Genomic DNA, 16,075 nt, shown 5'->3' with positions numbered 1-16,075 from the left:
GACCGGGGCACGAACCCGTGTCTCCTGCATCGGCAGGCGGACTCTCAACCACTGCGCCACCAGGGAAGCCCCATAAACTGGCATAATTTATATAGGTTTAACCAACGGCATTAGACCTGAGTGTTCATAATTGGGTTATTTTTAATTTTCAAATCAAAACTGATAGATTTTTTATCCTACTAAGGGTCAGGCTGTGTGTCCTGTGGAGTTTAATTTGTGAAAGGGGGATTTGTAAGCTTTGAACCACAATAACCAGAAATTAGAGGTTTTCATAACTGAAAATATTCAGTATTGCAGCTCACGTTGCAGGCGGGTGCTCATGGGGAGTCAGGGCAGCACGGGGCTCTCCCGTTTGGCTGGACGTGGGTGCCCTGCAGACATGGTTCCTGACCTGAACTTCCTTCCTAGCCCACCTCCCACTTCCTCTAACTGTGATCAAATGGAATGTCCCTCAGGCGTATGGTAGCCAAAGAAATGTTCCATATTGACTGGTATGATGTTATAGGTACAGATTTTATTTCAAAATTTCCCACAGTCGTATTTATTTGTGACTTTAATTCTTCTTAAATATTGAACCCTTAGGTGAATGCTGATTTCGTGGTGGTAAGGAGCCATCCTTCCATTCTTCCCACTGATGCTCTCTTTTCCCTTCAGATATTTTAGAAGAGCTGAACATTTTTGTAGTGCTTAATGAGGAGTCTCTTCATTTGAAAACTAGAAGGGACCTTAGAGATCATCGTTTGATTTATTACCCCTGTGCTTTACTTATGGGGAACTTGATGAACAAGTCCATTCTCTTGATTTCCAAATGTACTCTCATTTCTTTGTTAAAAGGAGAAAAAAATTAAAATGCACATGTGGCCTAAGTCATTTATAAAAAAATACTCATGTTTTCAAGATATTTGTGAAAAATATTCAAATTTGAGTTCATTATAAACTTGAACTTCTGTTGTTTGGTAGGCACAGTTCACATGAGCTGCATGTCTGCTTTTGTGTTGTTTTGCTTTTATAGAAAATGCCAGCAGTACATCTCTTTTCTGGCTTGTTACTTCACGCTTACAACCTCTGTGGAGTATCATTTCTGCACTTTGCTGGCAAAACAAAATATGAATTGTTGTGCTGCTCTCAGCATTAAATCCTAACAACCCCAAATTGACATGCATTCACACTTGTGTATTGTAAAAATAAATGCAAGGCACTGATGAACTATCAGAGGAATCTAAAAGAGGCATTTAAGACAATGTTACTCTTTTCTTAAAATGATACTGTTCTAAATATTTTGGTTTTAAACAATGAAAACCCTACTGCATATAAAAGGAGGTATCATAGCATGTGCCAGGGTGGTACAAAGAGCGAAGTAAGTAGGAATTAGGGGACCTGGGTGCTAGTCTCAGATCTGCCACTAATTAGCGGTTTTCAATAGGACAGACCATTTAACCTTACTAGGATTCACTGTCCACATTTGTACTGTGTTGTAAGATATGTGTGTTTAGGGGTGGAGTGAATGAGAAGGCATAGTAATACATGAACAATACATTTCATTTCCCTTCTAACACCTGATGATTTTATTGGTGTGATACTAAAAATACCATATTCTGAAGCCCTAATTTTCTGTCCTTTGGAGGGCAGAAAAGCAAATCAATTTTGAGTCTTCTAGGCAGTCCGAAGGGTTTAGTTGGAAATATTTATTACTGTTGACGTTTAATTATATTTACTATTAATGTATATGGAAGAAAACTGTGGAGAACATGCACTGAAAATTGCATGTCCTTTAGTGTAGAATGCAAATTCATTTTACATGGCCAGAAAAAAAGGAAATGACTTGAGGGTTGGAAGTTAACCAGTAACTTAAAGTGACTTTTTTTTTTTTTTTTTTGGTTACGCGGGCCTCCCACTGTTGTGGCCTCTCCCGTTGCGGAGCACAGGCTCCGGACGCGCAGGCTCAGCGGCCATGGCTCACGGGCCCAGCCGCTCCGCGGCATGTGGGATCCTCCCGGACCGGGGCACGAACCCGTGTCCCCTGCATCGGCAGGCGGGCTCTCAACCACTGCGCCACCAGGGAAGCCCAAAGTGACTTTTTTTGTGATTTATTTTTATAACGTCCCCTACATTTACTTGTTCAGGTGGTGACTCTGTGCTTTGTGAATTATCTAGGCCCTTTACTCCATCCTCTTTCTCACCTATGTCCGTATCATTGCTTATTAAAACCTTACCTTGGATATTATAAATATATAAGGACAGAAAAATGAAACCATAATCAGGACAGTTAGCATGTGTAGGCTATCCTGGGCAGAGGTTAGGCGGGAGTTGTTTGTAGCTGATGTCTATAAATGAAATATTGACTCAACTGAGGCTTCACAGCTGTTAGCCGCTCCTGGCTTCTGTTAAAGTGGATGACTTAAAGTTCACTATCCTTTCTTTACACCACCCTGAGTATAATTGGCTTTGAATTTTTTTTCCCCCAAATAGTAGAAATTTTCAGGTGTTTAGTAATCACATCTGAGGTTTAAATGCTACGCTTATAATCTATTTTAAGCATTCTCCCCATGCTTTTAAAATTCAAAATCGCTAAACCACTTCTTGAAATTTTGGCAGATCATAAAAAAAAGATTGCCTATAGGCTAGAGTTAAAGTTTTCAGATAAACCAAGATGACCTCCCTCTGCCACTGTGTTTATCTTTCCACCAACTTATGGTGACATATGTTCATGCTTAAGGTAGAGGTTTCTAATTGTAGTAATACTGATGGTGATGATTACTATATTGCTTTATGTTTCCAGAGGGCTTTCACATATACATTTTGTGAAAACTAATCTTAACAGCAGCTCCAGTCAATTTAAGGAGACCTTATCAGCCCCAAATACATGATAAGGAATTGAAGCCTGACCAATGTAAGCAGGAAGGGAAGAAACCAGCACTAAAGTACACTGGCCACTGCAGTTTTGATTTTTCAGGTGTTTCTGGATAGCCTTCATTTGTTGAAATTATAAATGCTGTCTTACAAGAAAAAAAAAAAAAAAAACCTAAACCTCAAACTAGGTATCTCTAAAAGGTTAGTTTCTTTGCAGTACATAAATCTAATTACAGGGGAGAAAAATCCGGTTTTCTAGTTAGATTTTGAAATATGATCCACACACTCAGGCTAACTTGATTTCTTTTCCTAAGTTCAAAATAGTTGCTTTATAATTTCAGCAAGGTCCCCATGATCTTAGGTGAGGCTCATTCATTTGATTCCTGTGTTCCATTCAGCAGTTAACTGCATTTTCAGCTCATGGGAGACTAACCCATGGCAATGAGATTCCAGACTTGGCTATAATAATTTCAGTGCAAGTTTGACTCCTGTAGTTGGCATGTGAATTCATGACTCTGGAGCACTTTAGTGGCCTCCTGGAGTATAGTACAAGCACAGTGCTGCTTTCCCAAAAAACTTACTCTACATTTTGGGAGCAGAGTTTGGAAAACAAGATAGTCTCTGATTGCCACATTCCTAATGTTGCTCCAGGAATCAGCTCACGTTATCACCCTCACATGGTATGCTCCAAGTATGTTATGATTATTGTGGAGTGTAAAAATCAGCCCTGTGGACTTTTTGGTGGTGCTTGGGTAGGTTTGTGTGTTCAATTACAAGCCCAAAGAGAAATGACTAATTTGTTTTTAGAGGACAAAGCCTTTCTTTTCTCACATTTCCATTAGTTTGGCAGCGAGGGCAAAAAAGGAGCTGCCTTGCTGTCTTGGTATACAACTTTGGGCTCTTCCCCTCTCTGAGTTTTTTTTATTTCCTGTCCCTCACCACTGTTGACCTGAAACTAATAGACTGCCAGTTATTTCTCCAGCAAAGATGGGTTTATTTGGGATCAGCAGAGAATATAAATTTGAGGTGTACAACCATGGTCTGCAAGTCCTCACACGTCAAGGGAAGGAGAATTTTATAGGTGGGAAAGAAGTAGGGAAGGCTATGGTAAATCAAGTCCATGGCTTTTCACTGCCTGAGTCCTTGCCAGGAAAGAAGAGAGGAGTCTTTGTTTTTCTGTGGGGCTCTGCTGTCATCACAGGGCATGAGAGCTCCCCCTTCTGTCTCCTGACTCTATTTAATTGAGGTTTCTGTTTATTAATTTTTTGCACCACTAAGCCTTTGTTTTGGATCTTGCAGGTTGGTGGGGAGGACAGTGTATGCAAATCTGAATAAATTGTGTCCCAATAGACCACAATTTCTACATGTGGTCAGGGTCCCTATCTGAGATCCTTTTGACCAGCTAGTCTGGAAAGGATGATAAAAGAAGTTTCTCTTCTTCTGAGGATACTGAGATTAAGTATGTGCTTCTTAAATTTACAGTTATCATTGGGACACTTGCTTTCAGGTCAGGGTCCCTATCTGAGATCCTTTTGACCAGCTAGTCTGGAGAGGATGATAAAAGAAGTTTCTCTTTGCTAATGTTGCTGGACTCAGATCTGCTGTTCTGTCCCAGACAATTATAGTTGACCCTTGAACAAAGTGAGGGTTAAGGGTACACCCTCCCCCTTCACCCCCTTGGTCAAAAATTCATGTCTAACTTTACGGCTGGCCCTCCAGGCCCTCCATATCAGCAGGTCTGCATCTGCAGATTTAACCAACTGTGGATTGTGTAGTACTATTGTATGTATTTCTTTAAAAAGATCCACTTATAAGTGGACCCGCACAGTTCAAACTTGTGTTGTTCAAGGGTCAACTGTACTTCTTTGACTTAGCCTTACCTGCCTTCCCCAATTCTTCTCTCCTAGGAGAGGATTCTCCCTGAGCACTGACCCTGAAGACTGTCATCGGTCTAGGCCGCCAGAAAGGCAGGATGTTCTAGGGGTCACCCATGGGTCAAAGCATGGGGTAGACTCACTCTAACCTTCTCTTCCTAACTCCAGCAAGATCACATTACATGCGTTTCTCAAATGTGGATGATCTATAGGCCCTGTGATTACTTCTTGATCTGACAGTAGGTTTAGAGAAGACAACATATAGAAGGGTGGCATTGCCTCCTTTCCAGTGATTTATGAGAACTTCCAATGCATTCTCCTTTTTTGCGTCTTTCACTTGGTCTGCAGCCTGATTCACTCAGTATCTCCCAGCCTCCAGACCTCTGGGACATGATGATCACTTGTATCTATCGGCCGCCCTGCCTTTGACCCCCTGGCTCCTTGTCTGCTGGTTTCTGAGCTTCCCCTAGTCTCAGTCTGCCTTAAGGCCTGATTCACCTTCCATTTGCAGTCCCTTTGCATCCATCCCCTTGGCTTCATATTGTGTTTTTATCAACTCATCTGGAACACATAGGAAATGAGTAACCCCTGAAAAGAAATTAAAACATCTGACGGCTCACCAAAAACAAAAACCTAACAGTCCTAGTGAAGGGAGTACTCTTCCACAGCCTTGAGACTCTGAAGCTGGCTATAGAAAACACTGGCCAGGACACTGATTCTAGGCTGTGTGGCAAAATGAAAAGAATTTTAGGGCTGGATGGCTCCTTTAGAGCTAATCTAGTCCAGCTTCCATCTTTACATGAAGAAACTGAGACCCCTGGTCCCACAGTTAGTAAATTAAAAAGTCAAGAGTAGAACCTAGGTCTCTCTCTGACTATGTTATTTCCATTATCCCTGGTCTTGTAGAAACCAGGTCATCTTTCCCAGCCCTCTTAGCCCTTTTCTGGTGTCCATGCCTTTTCTTTGACCTCCTTGGTTTTTCTTTCCATAAGCAGTAATTTGAATGTAATACACCCTTCAGCTTTGGAATCCTGCTGTACCCTTATCTCCACAAGTCCTGGATTTTTCTGGGAAGAGGTTCATGCTTTTTCTGGAAGATCCATCTATGATTCAGTGATCATACTGGAGAGATCACAAGTTTCCCCCTGTAATCAGAAGGGACAACTGATAGGCCTGGATAAGAAACTAGAATTTTGAAGCTTGTGAATATCCAGTAGAGGTTGCTGTAAACTCAGACTTTGGCCTCTTTGTATAGGAGGCTTTGAACTTCAGGGCTAATGCAGAGTCATGAAACTCCTTTGGAGTGTTTCTAACCAAATTATCTTTTCATTTTGCTAGTAGCTTTTATTGAAGTTAAAGTGTAAAAAAAAATTTTTTTAATGCATATATACTACCACTGGCCTATGTTAACTATCAAAGTATAAATAACTAAGAGACTGTTTGACCTGGGTATAGACCTACAACTTGAAAGGAGCCTTTTTCCTAATTTTTGATTACTTGCTTGAAAAAAGGTGTTTGGGAGCATTGCCAAATAGTTTTTGGGTTTTTTTAAAGTAACTGTTATCTTAAGCCTGTCCACACACAGCCATCTATTACGCAATAATATGGTAAGGCCAAGCCACAAATCATGGTAAGAGTTCTGCTTTACATCCTTTCTCTTGATGTAACTGAAATGATTTCCCACTTGTTTTGGAATAGGAAGCCTGGAATCAAATGCTTGAGGGCAAAGATGTTACTAATTTATAGCCTCCTTTCTCAAGGATGTACCTAAACCCATTAGGGAGCTATATTAAAAATTTTAAATGAAACCTATGTAAGTGTTTATACCAATAAGTGTATTTTTTCACACCCTGAATTGTTCTTGCTCTGTTCCTTTTATTTTAGCTTTTTTTGTCTTCCTACGTTACATATATTGTCTTATTTCCAGTGTCTACCTTCATATCCACCTTCTTATGAGCACCACCAGGTATCCTCCAGGTTAAGTTTGCACAGGGTTTGTCATGTCAAACAAACATGACAGTGTGATTTCCTGGACCACACTCCCCCCTTTCTTTGTCAAAAACAATTTCTATGCCTGTGTTAAGAGATTGGATAGTTAAAAAATGGAAAGATGCCTCTTTCTCCTGCCCCAAAGCCCTTAGGTCACTGGAATAAAAACAGTCCCAATGAGGAAACGCCTACAAATATATACTCCTAAATGCTTGCTGTACTCACATCTGCATATCCTTGTCTTAATTTAAATTAAGGGGGGAGGGGGAGAGATGAACTCCTAAGGAAATGATTAAGAAGAGACACAGCATTCCCAACCCATTTGAACTGGGAGCAAAGTCTTTGGTGGCAAGTGTGTTCCTTACTCTTGACACAGTGACTAATAGGGTACAAGTGTGTGCTATTAAATGATTTGCTGGTATTATAGTTAAAATTAGAGTACCTAAAACTAACCTTTCGGGGTGTCCTGCTGAATTATCTCCCTAAAGCACATTCACCTGGTCCTAGAATTCAGCTGATGGGAGAGAGTTTCCATAGGTGCTGGCTTCATCAGTGTTTGCCAGGTCCTTACTGAATACTCAGTGTGCCTAGAAGAAAGTTTCTTTTCTCATCAGTCCAACCTGGAGATTGAAAGCAAGTGTCCCAATGATAACTGTAAATTTAAGAAGCACATACTTAATCTCAGTATCCTCAGAAGAAGAGAAACTTCTTTTATCATCCTTTCCAGACTAGCTGGTCAAAAGGATCTCAGATAGGGACCCTGACCACATGTAGAAATTGTGGTCTGTTGGGACACAGTTTATTCAGGTTTGCATACACTGTCCTCCCCACCAACCTACAAGATCCAAAACACTTAGAAAATGTTACTCCAATGGCCTCTTAGTTAAGTATTCTATTAAAAGATAGAGAGGGCATCCTATCTCTGTACTTAATTTATCAAAGCACATATTTAAAGAAATATTTGTTTAAAAGTATAGTCAGTATTTCTTTTTTCCATCAATACTCTGAAAATTCTAAATGTAAGTTCTTGTTCAGATAGGTCAGACATTTAGAAATGTTTCCTTCCCAGAGCAACGTTGGTGCCTTGTGTTTTTGTGTGTAACGTTATATGGTTTTCCTTTTTCAGCCATATTTTCAGAAGACAAAAACACCACAGAGCCTGCTTATAAGGTTAAAAATGCCCCATCCATTCCCAACACTCCAGAGCCAACAACAACGCAAGAACCCTTGGTGGGCAGTCAAAAGAGAAAAGCAAGGAAAACCAAGATCACACACCTTGTCAGGACAGCAGATGGCCGGGTATCGCCAGCAGGAGGTACTTTGGGTAAGACAAGGAAGCTTTAGACAGAGATGACCAGAGCAAGCAGGTGACCGTCAGGGCCACAGTGGCCAGAAAATGACTATAATCCAACTGTGGGTCCTCACTGAAAAATGGGTCTGTTCTGTCAGTCTGGTCACAGTAACATTTTCTCTCTCTGGATCTCCTTGAGAACTGGTTTCCTACAGCATTCTAAACATACATGTTTTAGTCCATGTTTTAAAATCATAGCTCTTTTCCCAAGAGCATATCCGGAATTCCTAGGAAGGAAAGGTAGCTTTTAGGACTGTCAGCTACCTTCTCTTTCTCAGCATGCACAAAAACAGTCTTAAGTAAATTCCCAAAGATCCGAGACTTTTAAAAATACTGGATGAGTCTTTGTCCCTGGCTCACTTTTTAAGTCATTACAAGCCAGATCATCAGGTATTTAAACCAATGAATTAAGAAAGCTGAGAAAGAAAGCATCCAGCATTTCCTATACAGCTGATTCAGACCACTAAGGGAGCCTGAGAATGCTTCTGGATTTCTTGATTCTCTGGGCTAATCCCTAACCAAATATTAACTTACAGTGAATTTCTCCATTTCAGTCTTGGCCTGTGGTCTGTTTACTGTTCCTGGTGGCCTCTGTGGAATTGCCTGAGGGGCCCGGCTTAAGCGAGTGACACCGAGCATCCCCCCTTCATATCTAGGGGTGGTACACCAACTAAGCATTAGTGGGCTTAGCTGCTGCCTTTCTGCCTTTCAGTGCCTCTAGCATCTCATTCTATCAGCTCTGAAGGAGGTGTGTCCCCCCTCCCCCGCCTTACCCTAACCCAGTTTCCAGAAAAAGGTCAAGCGTCCATAATTACTTCTATAAATAGCAAAAAAAAATGTTTAAATGAATGCTTTTTGAGAATATTTGTAAATAACTGATTTAGGTTAATCTAGTTGGTAGACTTATTGTATGCTGAAATAGAAGTCATTTAGTGAATTTTGTGCACTTGTGTTTTGCATATGTAGATTGTTAAACCTTAAAGTATATTAAAGACCCCCAATTTTACTGTCATATACGAAGTGAAACTCAAGAGGTGGAATTTTGTTTCATAACACATCGAACCACTAAGTAGGATGAGGACTAGAATCTAGTTTTCATGATATTTAGTCCAGCGGGCTCCTCTCTCCTTCCCTTTCCACTCTGGATTCTGCTCTGTGATTTTCACGTTGTATAAATTGTTATAGCCTCATTTTTGCTTGTAGGAAGAGTGAAAGATTTTAGAAAATATTTCCTTTTATGTAGAAAAGCATATAGCACTTCATGTTCTAATATATGACATTTACAGACTTTATCAATTACTTTCTGTAGTTAAAATGTTTTATTATAAAAACCATGGTAAAGATTACTCCTCTTCCTCTCTAATGGCTGTATAAAGTGTACTTATTTCCAACAAATGTATTGGCGTAGCATTTCAGCCACCTCTTCATAAATACCAGAGGGCCCTTTGCTTCCTTTCAGTAGGTCTTCAGAACAAAAAGAAGTTTAGGATCTCATTGGAACTGATTAATCTCATTGGGATTAGTTTAGGACATTCTAAGTGTTGGTAACATAGCATACTGAATGCCCAAGGTGCATAGTAGGGCATGCTGTGGCTTCATCAGGAATGTTTGGTCAGTTGAGTTTTTAAGGGCCATTTTACAGCATCCACTGGCCCCTCTGCAGAAGTCCCTTGGGTTTTATTTTGGCCACGGTCCATTTTTCCCTCTTTCTCTAAGACTGACCTATTCGTTGTTCTTGGATAAAACACAGTTCCTCCTCTCAGCTTCAGGGCATGGTGCTGCCCATGGTTGCAGTTGAGCTTAATAAAAGAGTTTTATTCCCATGGAAGAAGAGATTCTGTAAAAGCCTTAATATTCGGTGGATGACAGAAGTGAAAAGTAAAGCATATTAGCTCATTTCACATTGTCCGACACTGAGTTTTCTCTGTGTCCCTTCTCTGGAGAGGACAGAGCGATCCCTCTCGTGATGAATTTCCCTTTCGTTACAGATGACAAACCAAAGGAACAACTGCAGAGGAGTCTTGCTAAGGTGACCGAGACAGGCTGCAGTGACGAATGCTCACACAACCGGGAGGCCACGGAGACGCGGAGCAGCACCCCGGAGATGCCAGCCGTGTCTGCGTTCTTCAGCCTCGCTGCACTGGCCGAAGTGGCCGCCATGGAAAATGTGCATAGGTTAGCAGTGGGAAACCTCGCTGCCCTGGGTTCTGGGGATCCTGTTCAACTTCACCCCCTTTCACAGAACGTGGGTGGAGACAGTGATATGGAAGCCCAAATCATCCTTTCTGATGTGATTTGTGATATTTTTCACAACGATTGGGGTTCGGGAGACTTTTGTTCATGAGGTGTTAACAAAAGTATATATACTATTTAGCAGTGTGGGAAAATATAAGGGAGTATTGCCCACCAAGTATTTTACTTTGAACATAGTATTATTCTGTGATTAAGCTTCATTTCTGAAAAAGCCTGAGAGAGCAGAGAAGCAATATTATCTAATCATGAAAGCTTTAGAGTCAGGTCTCAGACCTGAGTTTGAGTCCTACCTCTGTCACCTGAAAACTGTAAGGCCTTGAGCAAGATCATTCACTTCTCTATCCTCTGTTTTTTCTTTTATACTATGGCTGTAAGTGGTTCTCATTTCATAGAGATGTTATATAGAATAAATCTAGTGTCCCAGTACTGGCACATGGTAACATCCCCATTGAGGATGGCGTTGGTGGTACTAGCGGAAGAAAACAGTGTGGTTCAGGAAAAAGAGCATCTCAGCATCTGACTCATGGAAGGCAGAAGGCCTGGATTTTTCGTCAGCTCTCTGTGTTTGTTAAAAAGTCATTTATTTCTCTGGGCCTCAGTTTTCTCATCTTCTGTTTAGCATAACAGTATCCCCAAAGAATCACAAAGTTGTAAGGATCAGATGAGACCAGATATGAAAGCCTTTTGAACTCAGTGAAGCCCCACAGAAAGTATATTAAGTTCTAAGTATATAATTGGGTGTTCTGCTACTTAATGGATCCTTTGGGAAGATAAAAAAGCCTTTTGTAAATTCAGGTATTTCTTGTTTTTATTCAAACTGGATTACCCAGAGATGAGTTCTTTCTTCGGTTTTCAGTCTTCAGTCCAACAGAGCTTGAAATCTACCCCAACGTGTCTACCCATCTGTCAGGCTCCATTCTCCTTCACATCCAGGTTTAGGAGACCCCAATGGAAGCTTTGTTTGTCTCTTGCTGTTTACCTGTCATATTACAGTTCTAGTGCTTCCTCACAAATAGCCTCTAGATTTTTCCAAGAAGTCACATTCCTTTTCATGTGTACACTGCAAGTGCCTAATAGCAAGTGAATGGTGACAGACATTGTTAAAATCTGCTCAGGTCTCTGAGGGAGATAATGCACAGACACTTCTCCACTCGTGGAGTTTTACAGTCGAGCACAGAGGACAAACTCATAGCGCATGCAAAAAGAATTTAAAATATGCCTGAGTGTTATTAAGTGCCCCCATAAATTGTGGGAATAAGAGGTCATGTAAGAATTCAGAGGCGGGTCATAATCCAGGGCTCAGGAAGGGCCGCCACACAGTCACCTTTGCTGCTGCCAGCGTCCCCTTCTGAGCACGACTGGTGACACCTCTGCTCTGTTAACCAGCTGCCCCCGCCCCAGTGACTTCCAGCTGCAGCAGCAGAAAGCGGCAGCAAGCCTTTCCACTGTCACCACCACCTTCCTCTCTGTCCTGCGGTCACGTGGAATCGCTTACTCCCGTCCAGATAAGCCCACTTCTTGCCTTTGTGTGTCCTCCTCTCGGGTGAACAGCCTGTCTATCTTTTGTCCTCTTCTCTCAGTCTTCCTCCCGAAGTCCTGTACACTCGCTGTGCACACCTCTCTTAGACCAGCTGCCACACTGGGTTGTAGTTAGTTGTTGATGCATCTGTCTCCTTCCAGTACGCTTTGAAAGCAAAGCACTGGTTTTATTCTTCATGTACACAGCTTCCTTAGTTCCTGTTACACAATGGATGAATGAACAAATGAATGGGTGAATGAATAAATGAGGTGTTCTTGAGAAAGCCTGCCTAAGATAGCTAGAAGGCATAGAAAAAATGGTGTGAGTAAAGGTTCTTTTTTTTTTTTTTATACCTCCCATTAGCAAGAAAAAATATTGCCTATTAGAATTTTACTATCAACCTAACAAATGGTTAGTGTTCTTACTATCTAGACAGACAGCCTTGGAGAACCTTAGTTGTAACTTCAGTGGTTAAACTGTTAAAGCAGAGCTCCCAGCCGTCCCTCCACCTGCAGGCTTAATGTAATTGTACCTGGGTTGCACATCAATTAATTATTGCTTAGGCATCACCTAGTTCATAATTTAGAGGGTGGTCGACAGAGTTAGGGGTAAACATATATTACCTGCATTCTTGCCACAGGAAATCTTAATATTGGGTTCAGAAACCCAACATAGAAAAGCAGTTTTACAGAATGCAGCAAGTAGGAAATTGGAATTAACCTTTGTTGAGAACCTGTTTATTTACTAGGAGTTTAATAAGGATGGAAGCTCATTACATTTATTCTTAAAATCAGCTCTGCCAGGTGCGTCTTTTTAGTTCCATTTTAATGATGGTACAGGCGGTTAATTAACTTGCTAAGAGCACACAACTAAACTTGAGTCAAGATCTGAATCCAAGTCTTTGAACTTCATTGTCTTTGCCTTTGCTCCAGCGTGCCACTTAAGCAAGCATCTGTCATGTCATAGAGATTCATGGGGAATCTCACCTGACCTTCCCCTGGGAGCTGGAACCATCACTTCGTGGCAGCCACATCATGCTCCTACATCCTTTTCTTTTTCCACTGAGTAAGCTGGGCTTTCACCCCAATTTCTCTCTCTCCCTCTTGCTTGCTGTTTTGTTTTTTTTTTTGCATTGTACTTTTCATCTTTCACTTTTTTTCTTTGTATGTTTCCTTTTCCAATACTTGTTAAAACTTTTTTTCGCTTTTGTAATATTGTTACATATTCAATCTTAAAAGTAAAAAATAGCATTTTAATTTCATCTTTCTTGAACAAAGAGTTGAACATATTGAATAGCTGGTTCTTACAGCATCCCCACATAAATAAACAGATTAATCCAGAGGCTTGATTATAACACGTTTTGTTTTTCTAAATTCCTAATATCTTAAGCTAAGTGATCATTGGATTCTAAAATCCCCAAATGTAATCTATCTGTATTAATTTTCTTTTTTGTTCATCAAGAAAAAGAAAATTGGATATAGTTATGGAGAGATACAATTTGAATTTTAAAATAGCTCCTTTTATTTCACGTAATCTGAAGAAGATACTGTATTGAAACGGTCAAACCAGTGAAAACACTGCTGCTCTATCCCATATTTTCAGCACAGTGCTGTGCACTACAGACCATCGTAGGCCAGAGCAGTGAGTATGCATTGTTGAGGCTTGGGAAACCTATTAGGAAATGTCAAGGAGGTGCCCAATCCTATCTTTTTAGAACGAGAAGCTCTATAGAAAGTACCAAGAAATTTTCTTATAACCGTGAAGTAAATCGTATTTTTCTTCCTACTCATTAAACAACAAGCTGAGTGAAAAATAACTGTTTGATCTACATCTGTTTGATGTAGATCCAATCCAAATGATAAGAATTTCCATGAATTTTTTTAAGTCTTGTCTAGAGTTCTTTCTCCATATGTGTTGATTTTGGCCCAAGTTGATTGGATTTTCTCACACACTAAAATTCAGAGCTGGTACTTGCCTTCTTCCCTATGCATTCTCCCTCCATATGCCTTTGAGACTTCTCTTTCGTTAGGGGGGTTTCAGTGTTTTCTTTTCATTCACTTTTTAATTCACAGTTCACCTCTCTCTGCAGAGGCCATCCCTTTTATTGGCCTTAAGTTTTGAAATCGGGCTTATTATTATATATCTCAAGAAATGAGCCTGAAGGTTATCGGTTAGTATAGGAGAGTCTTCTTCCCCTTGGGCAAGTCAAGGAAAGGAATGTGTCATTTTTTTAATATGAGTAGATCCAGAGGAAAACTGTCATCCTAGAACCATAGCCCTTGACTGAAAGTTTTCCACTTCCTGGGAATTTCCCCAAATCTGTTGGTGCTTCAGGTTTTGTCTCTACATAACGGAGGTGGTTGTTTGGGGGCAGAGTATGTTGTTGAGTTGTATGAGAGGAACTGAGATAAGAAATCCTTAAAAAAGAAAAATAAAGAAGCTTTAAGAATAACAACAGTTTTAATTAAATGGTGTAAGTAGTTAAGTCAGTCGTAGCTATTAAACAAGATATATTGGAAAGCTTTTGTTGGTCATTCATCATCCTCTCCTATTTCTGATAATGTACTCTCAAAAAGTGATTTCTCTCTTTTTCTTCCTCTTATTTTACAGAGGTCAGAGATCAACTCCACTCACCCATGATGGACAGCCAAAAGAAATGCCACAGGCTCCTGTACTTATTTCTTGCGCTGACCAGTGAGGCGCCCTTTAATTGTAAAACATTGTGCTTTACCTACTACCCTAGCCTTGTCTTTACTGAGAGATGCTAGTGAGTCCATGTGGTGGAAAATATAGACTGCAAACAAGTGCTTGTTGCCCTACACGGCCCAGATTCACTTGAAGCAGAAGTTGGCACCCTGGGCCAGTTTGTTCTTTCAGAACCCAGAGTCTTTGAGGGTGATGTTATCTGTCTGATAATGAGCAGAAACGGGATGATCCTAGAGCTTTGCTTTCTATTGAAGGCTTTTGATGGTAATAGGTGGTAACTTGGTAAAAGGCTGCCTTTACTGTAGCTCATCCAGCATCTCTTTTACCAACCAGAGAGTGTGAAACTAGTTTCGTATATTACCTAGTTATTCTTTCAAAACAAAAACAAAAAACAAAAAAACAAAAACTGACACACTGCACTAGTTATTATTAGATATTCTTAGTCTTTTTTGTACATGGAGATTTATGTTCTAAGATGGTTTATATAATAGGTTATACCTACATTTATATTGTAGAATAATATTAAAAAGCCTGTTCCAGAGACGCCCAAGCAGCACGGGCAGGCAGATGTACCATTGTTAGCGGTGTATGCTCGGCCTCGTGGTCCATATATTCTGCACTTTTATATTTGCCACCAGAGTGGTAGTTTGCTGGCAAAAAGAGAAAGAGAAGAAGAAAAATTACAGTTCTTACAAGCAGAATTTTTTCCTTGGCCTTGAGTGACCAAGAAGAATTTGCTTGGGGCAAATTGTGGCGAATATTTTCCCAGACAGGGGAAGAGTCCAGCAGATTACAGATTACTGATGTTTTCATGCCTTGAGGATTCTTTTATTTTTACACAGGGGTCTGAGTGACCAATGGATCGTTCATACAGACAAAAATAGAAAAATATTATTCAGAAGTGACCTTAGTATTACTTCACTATTCAGAACACATTGAAGACACACTCACTTCGTGTGGACTTTGAGCTACAGACCTTTTACATCCATCCCAGACAGACTGGACGGGTAGCAATTGCTATGCACAGCCTGATTGGCACTGCAGGTTTTTAGAGCCATTTTGAGTTTTTGTGGTTACGGAGGTATTGATGAGGGAGGTGTGCCTGACCAGAGTGGGACTCGCAGTTATAGATCCACCTGCAAGTTTCCTGTTTCCTTTTCATGTTTTGTTGCTTTTGAACATAAAACCAACCATACATATGCCAGTGCATGTGGATTAACTGGCTTAGAACATTCAACATATTGACTCCACCACCTGACGTTCACAGTATCTTGTTTCTTAGCAACAGATGCAAAGTGATAAATCAGAATTAGTTGGCGGCTACAGATTTTACAGGGTATTTGTTCCATAGCACAAAGTATTTCCCCACTCTTGCATCACAGCACAAACTACCAAATTTTAATTATTGGATTCCAGCAATAATTTTTACTGGTTTTCAAACTGGCGGAATTTTGATAGTGTTAGTTCAAGTTTGAAACTTTTGAATTAGATCTCTAAATGGTGACAGTTTACAAGGTTTTATCTAGCTTTCTT

At 40.4% G+C, this 16,075-nt stretch overlaps 1 protein-coding gene across 12 annotated transcripts in view; it reads left to right on the top strand.

Moving 5' to 3' along the window:
* Positions 1–14,925, top strand: part of BBX (BBX high mobility group box domain containing) — a 291,235-nt gene extending 276,310 nt beyond the window's left edge. For 11 of the 12 annotated variants that reach the window (XM_055085734.1, XM_055085732.1, XM_055085733.1 and 8 more), the window contains 3 exons: positions 7,840–8,037; positions 10,053–10,239; positions 14,447–14,925. In XM_055085734.1, coding sequence (XP_054941709.1) covers positions 7,840–8,037; positions 10,053–10,239; positions 14,447–14,534 — 473 coding nt within the window. In that variant the 3' untranslated portion in view covers positions 14,535–14,925. The remainder of the gene's footprint in view (positions 1–7,839; positions 8,038–10,052; positions 10,240–14,446) is intronic. The other variant, XM_028493704.2, reaches the window with a different exon arrangement.
* The last annotated feature ends 1,150 nt before the right edge of the window (positions 14,926–16,075 follow it).

The sequence above is a fragment of the Physeter macrocephalus genome, chromosome 1, assembly GCF_002837175.3.
Source record: "Physeter macrocephalus isolate SW-GA chromosome 1, ASM283717v5, whole genome shotgun sequence".
In the NCBI taxonomy this organism is placed as follows: Eukaryota; Metazoa; Chordata; class Mammalia; order Artiodactyla; family Physeteridae; genus Physeter; species Physeter macrocephalus.
The sequence above is the reverse complement of the archived record's forward strand: the minus strand, read 5'-3'. Positions and strand labels throughout refer to the sequence as shown.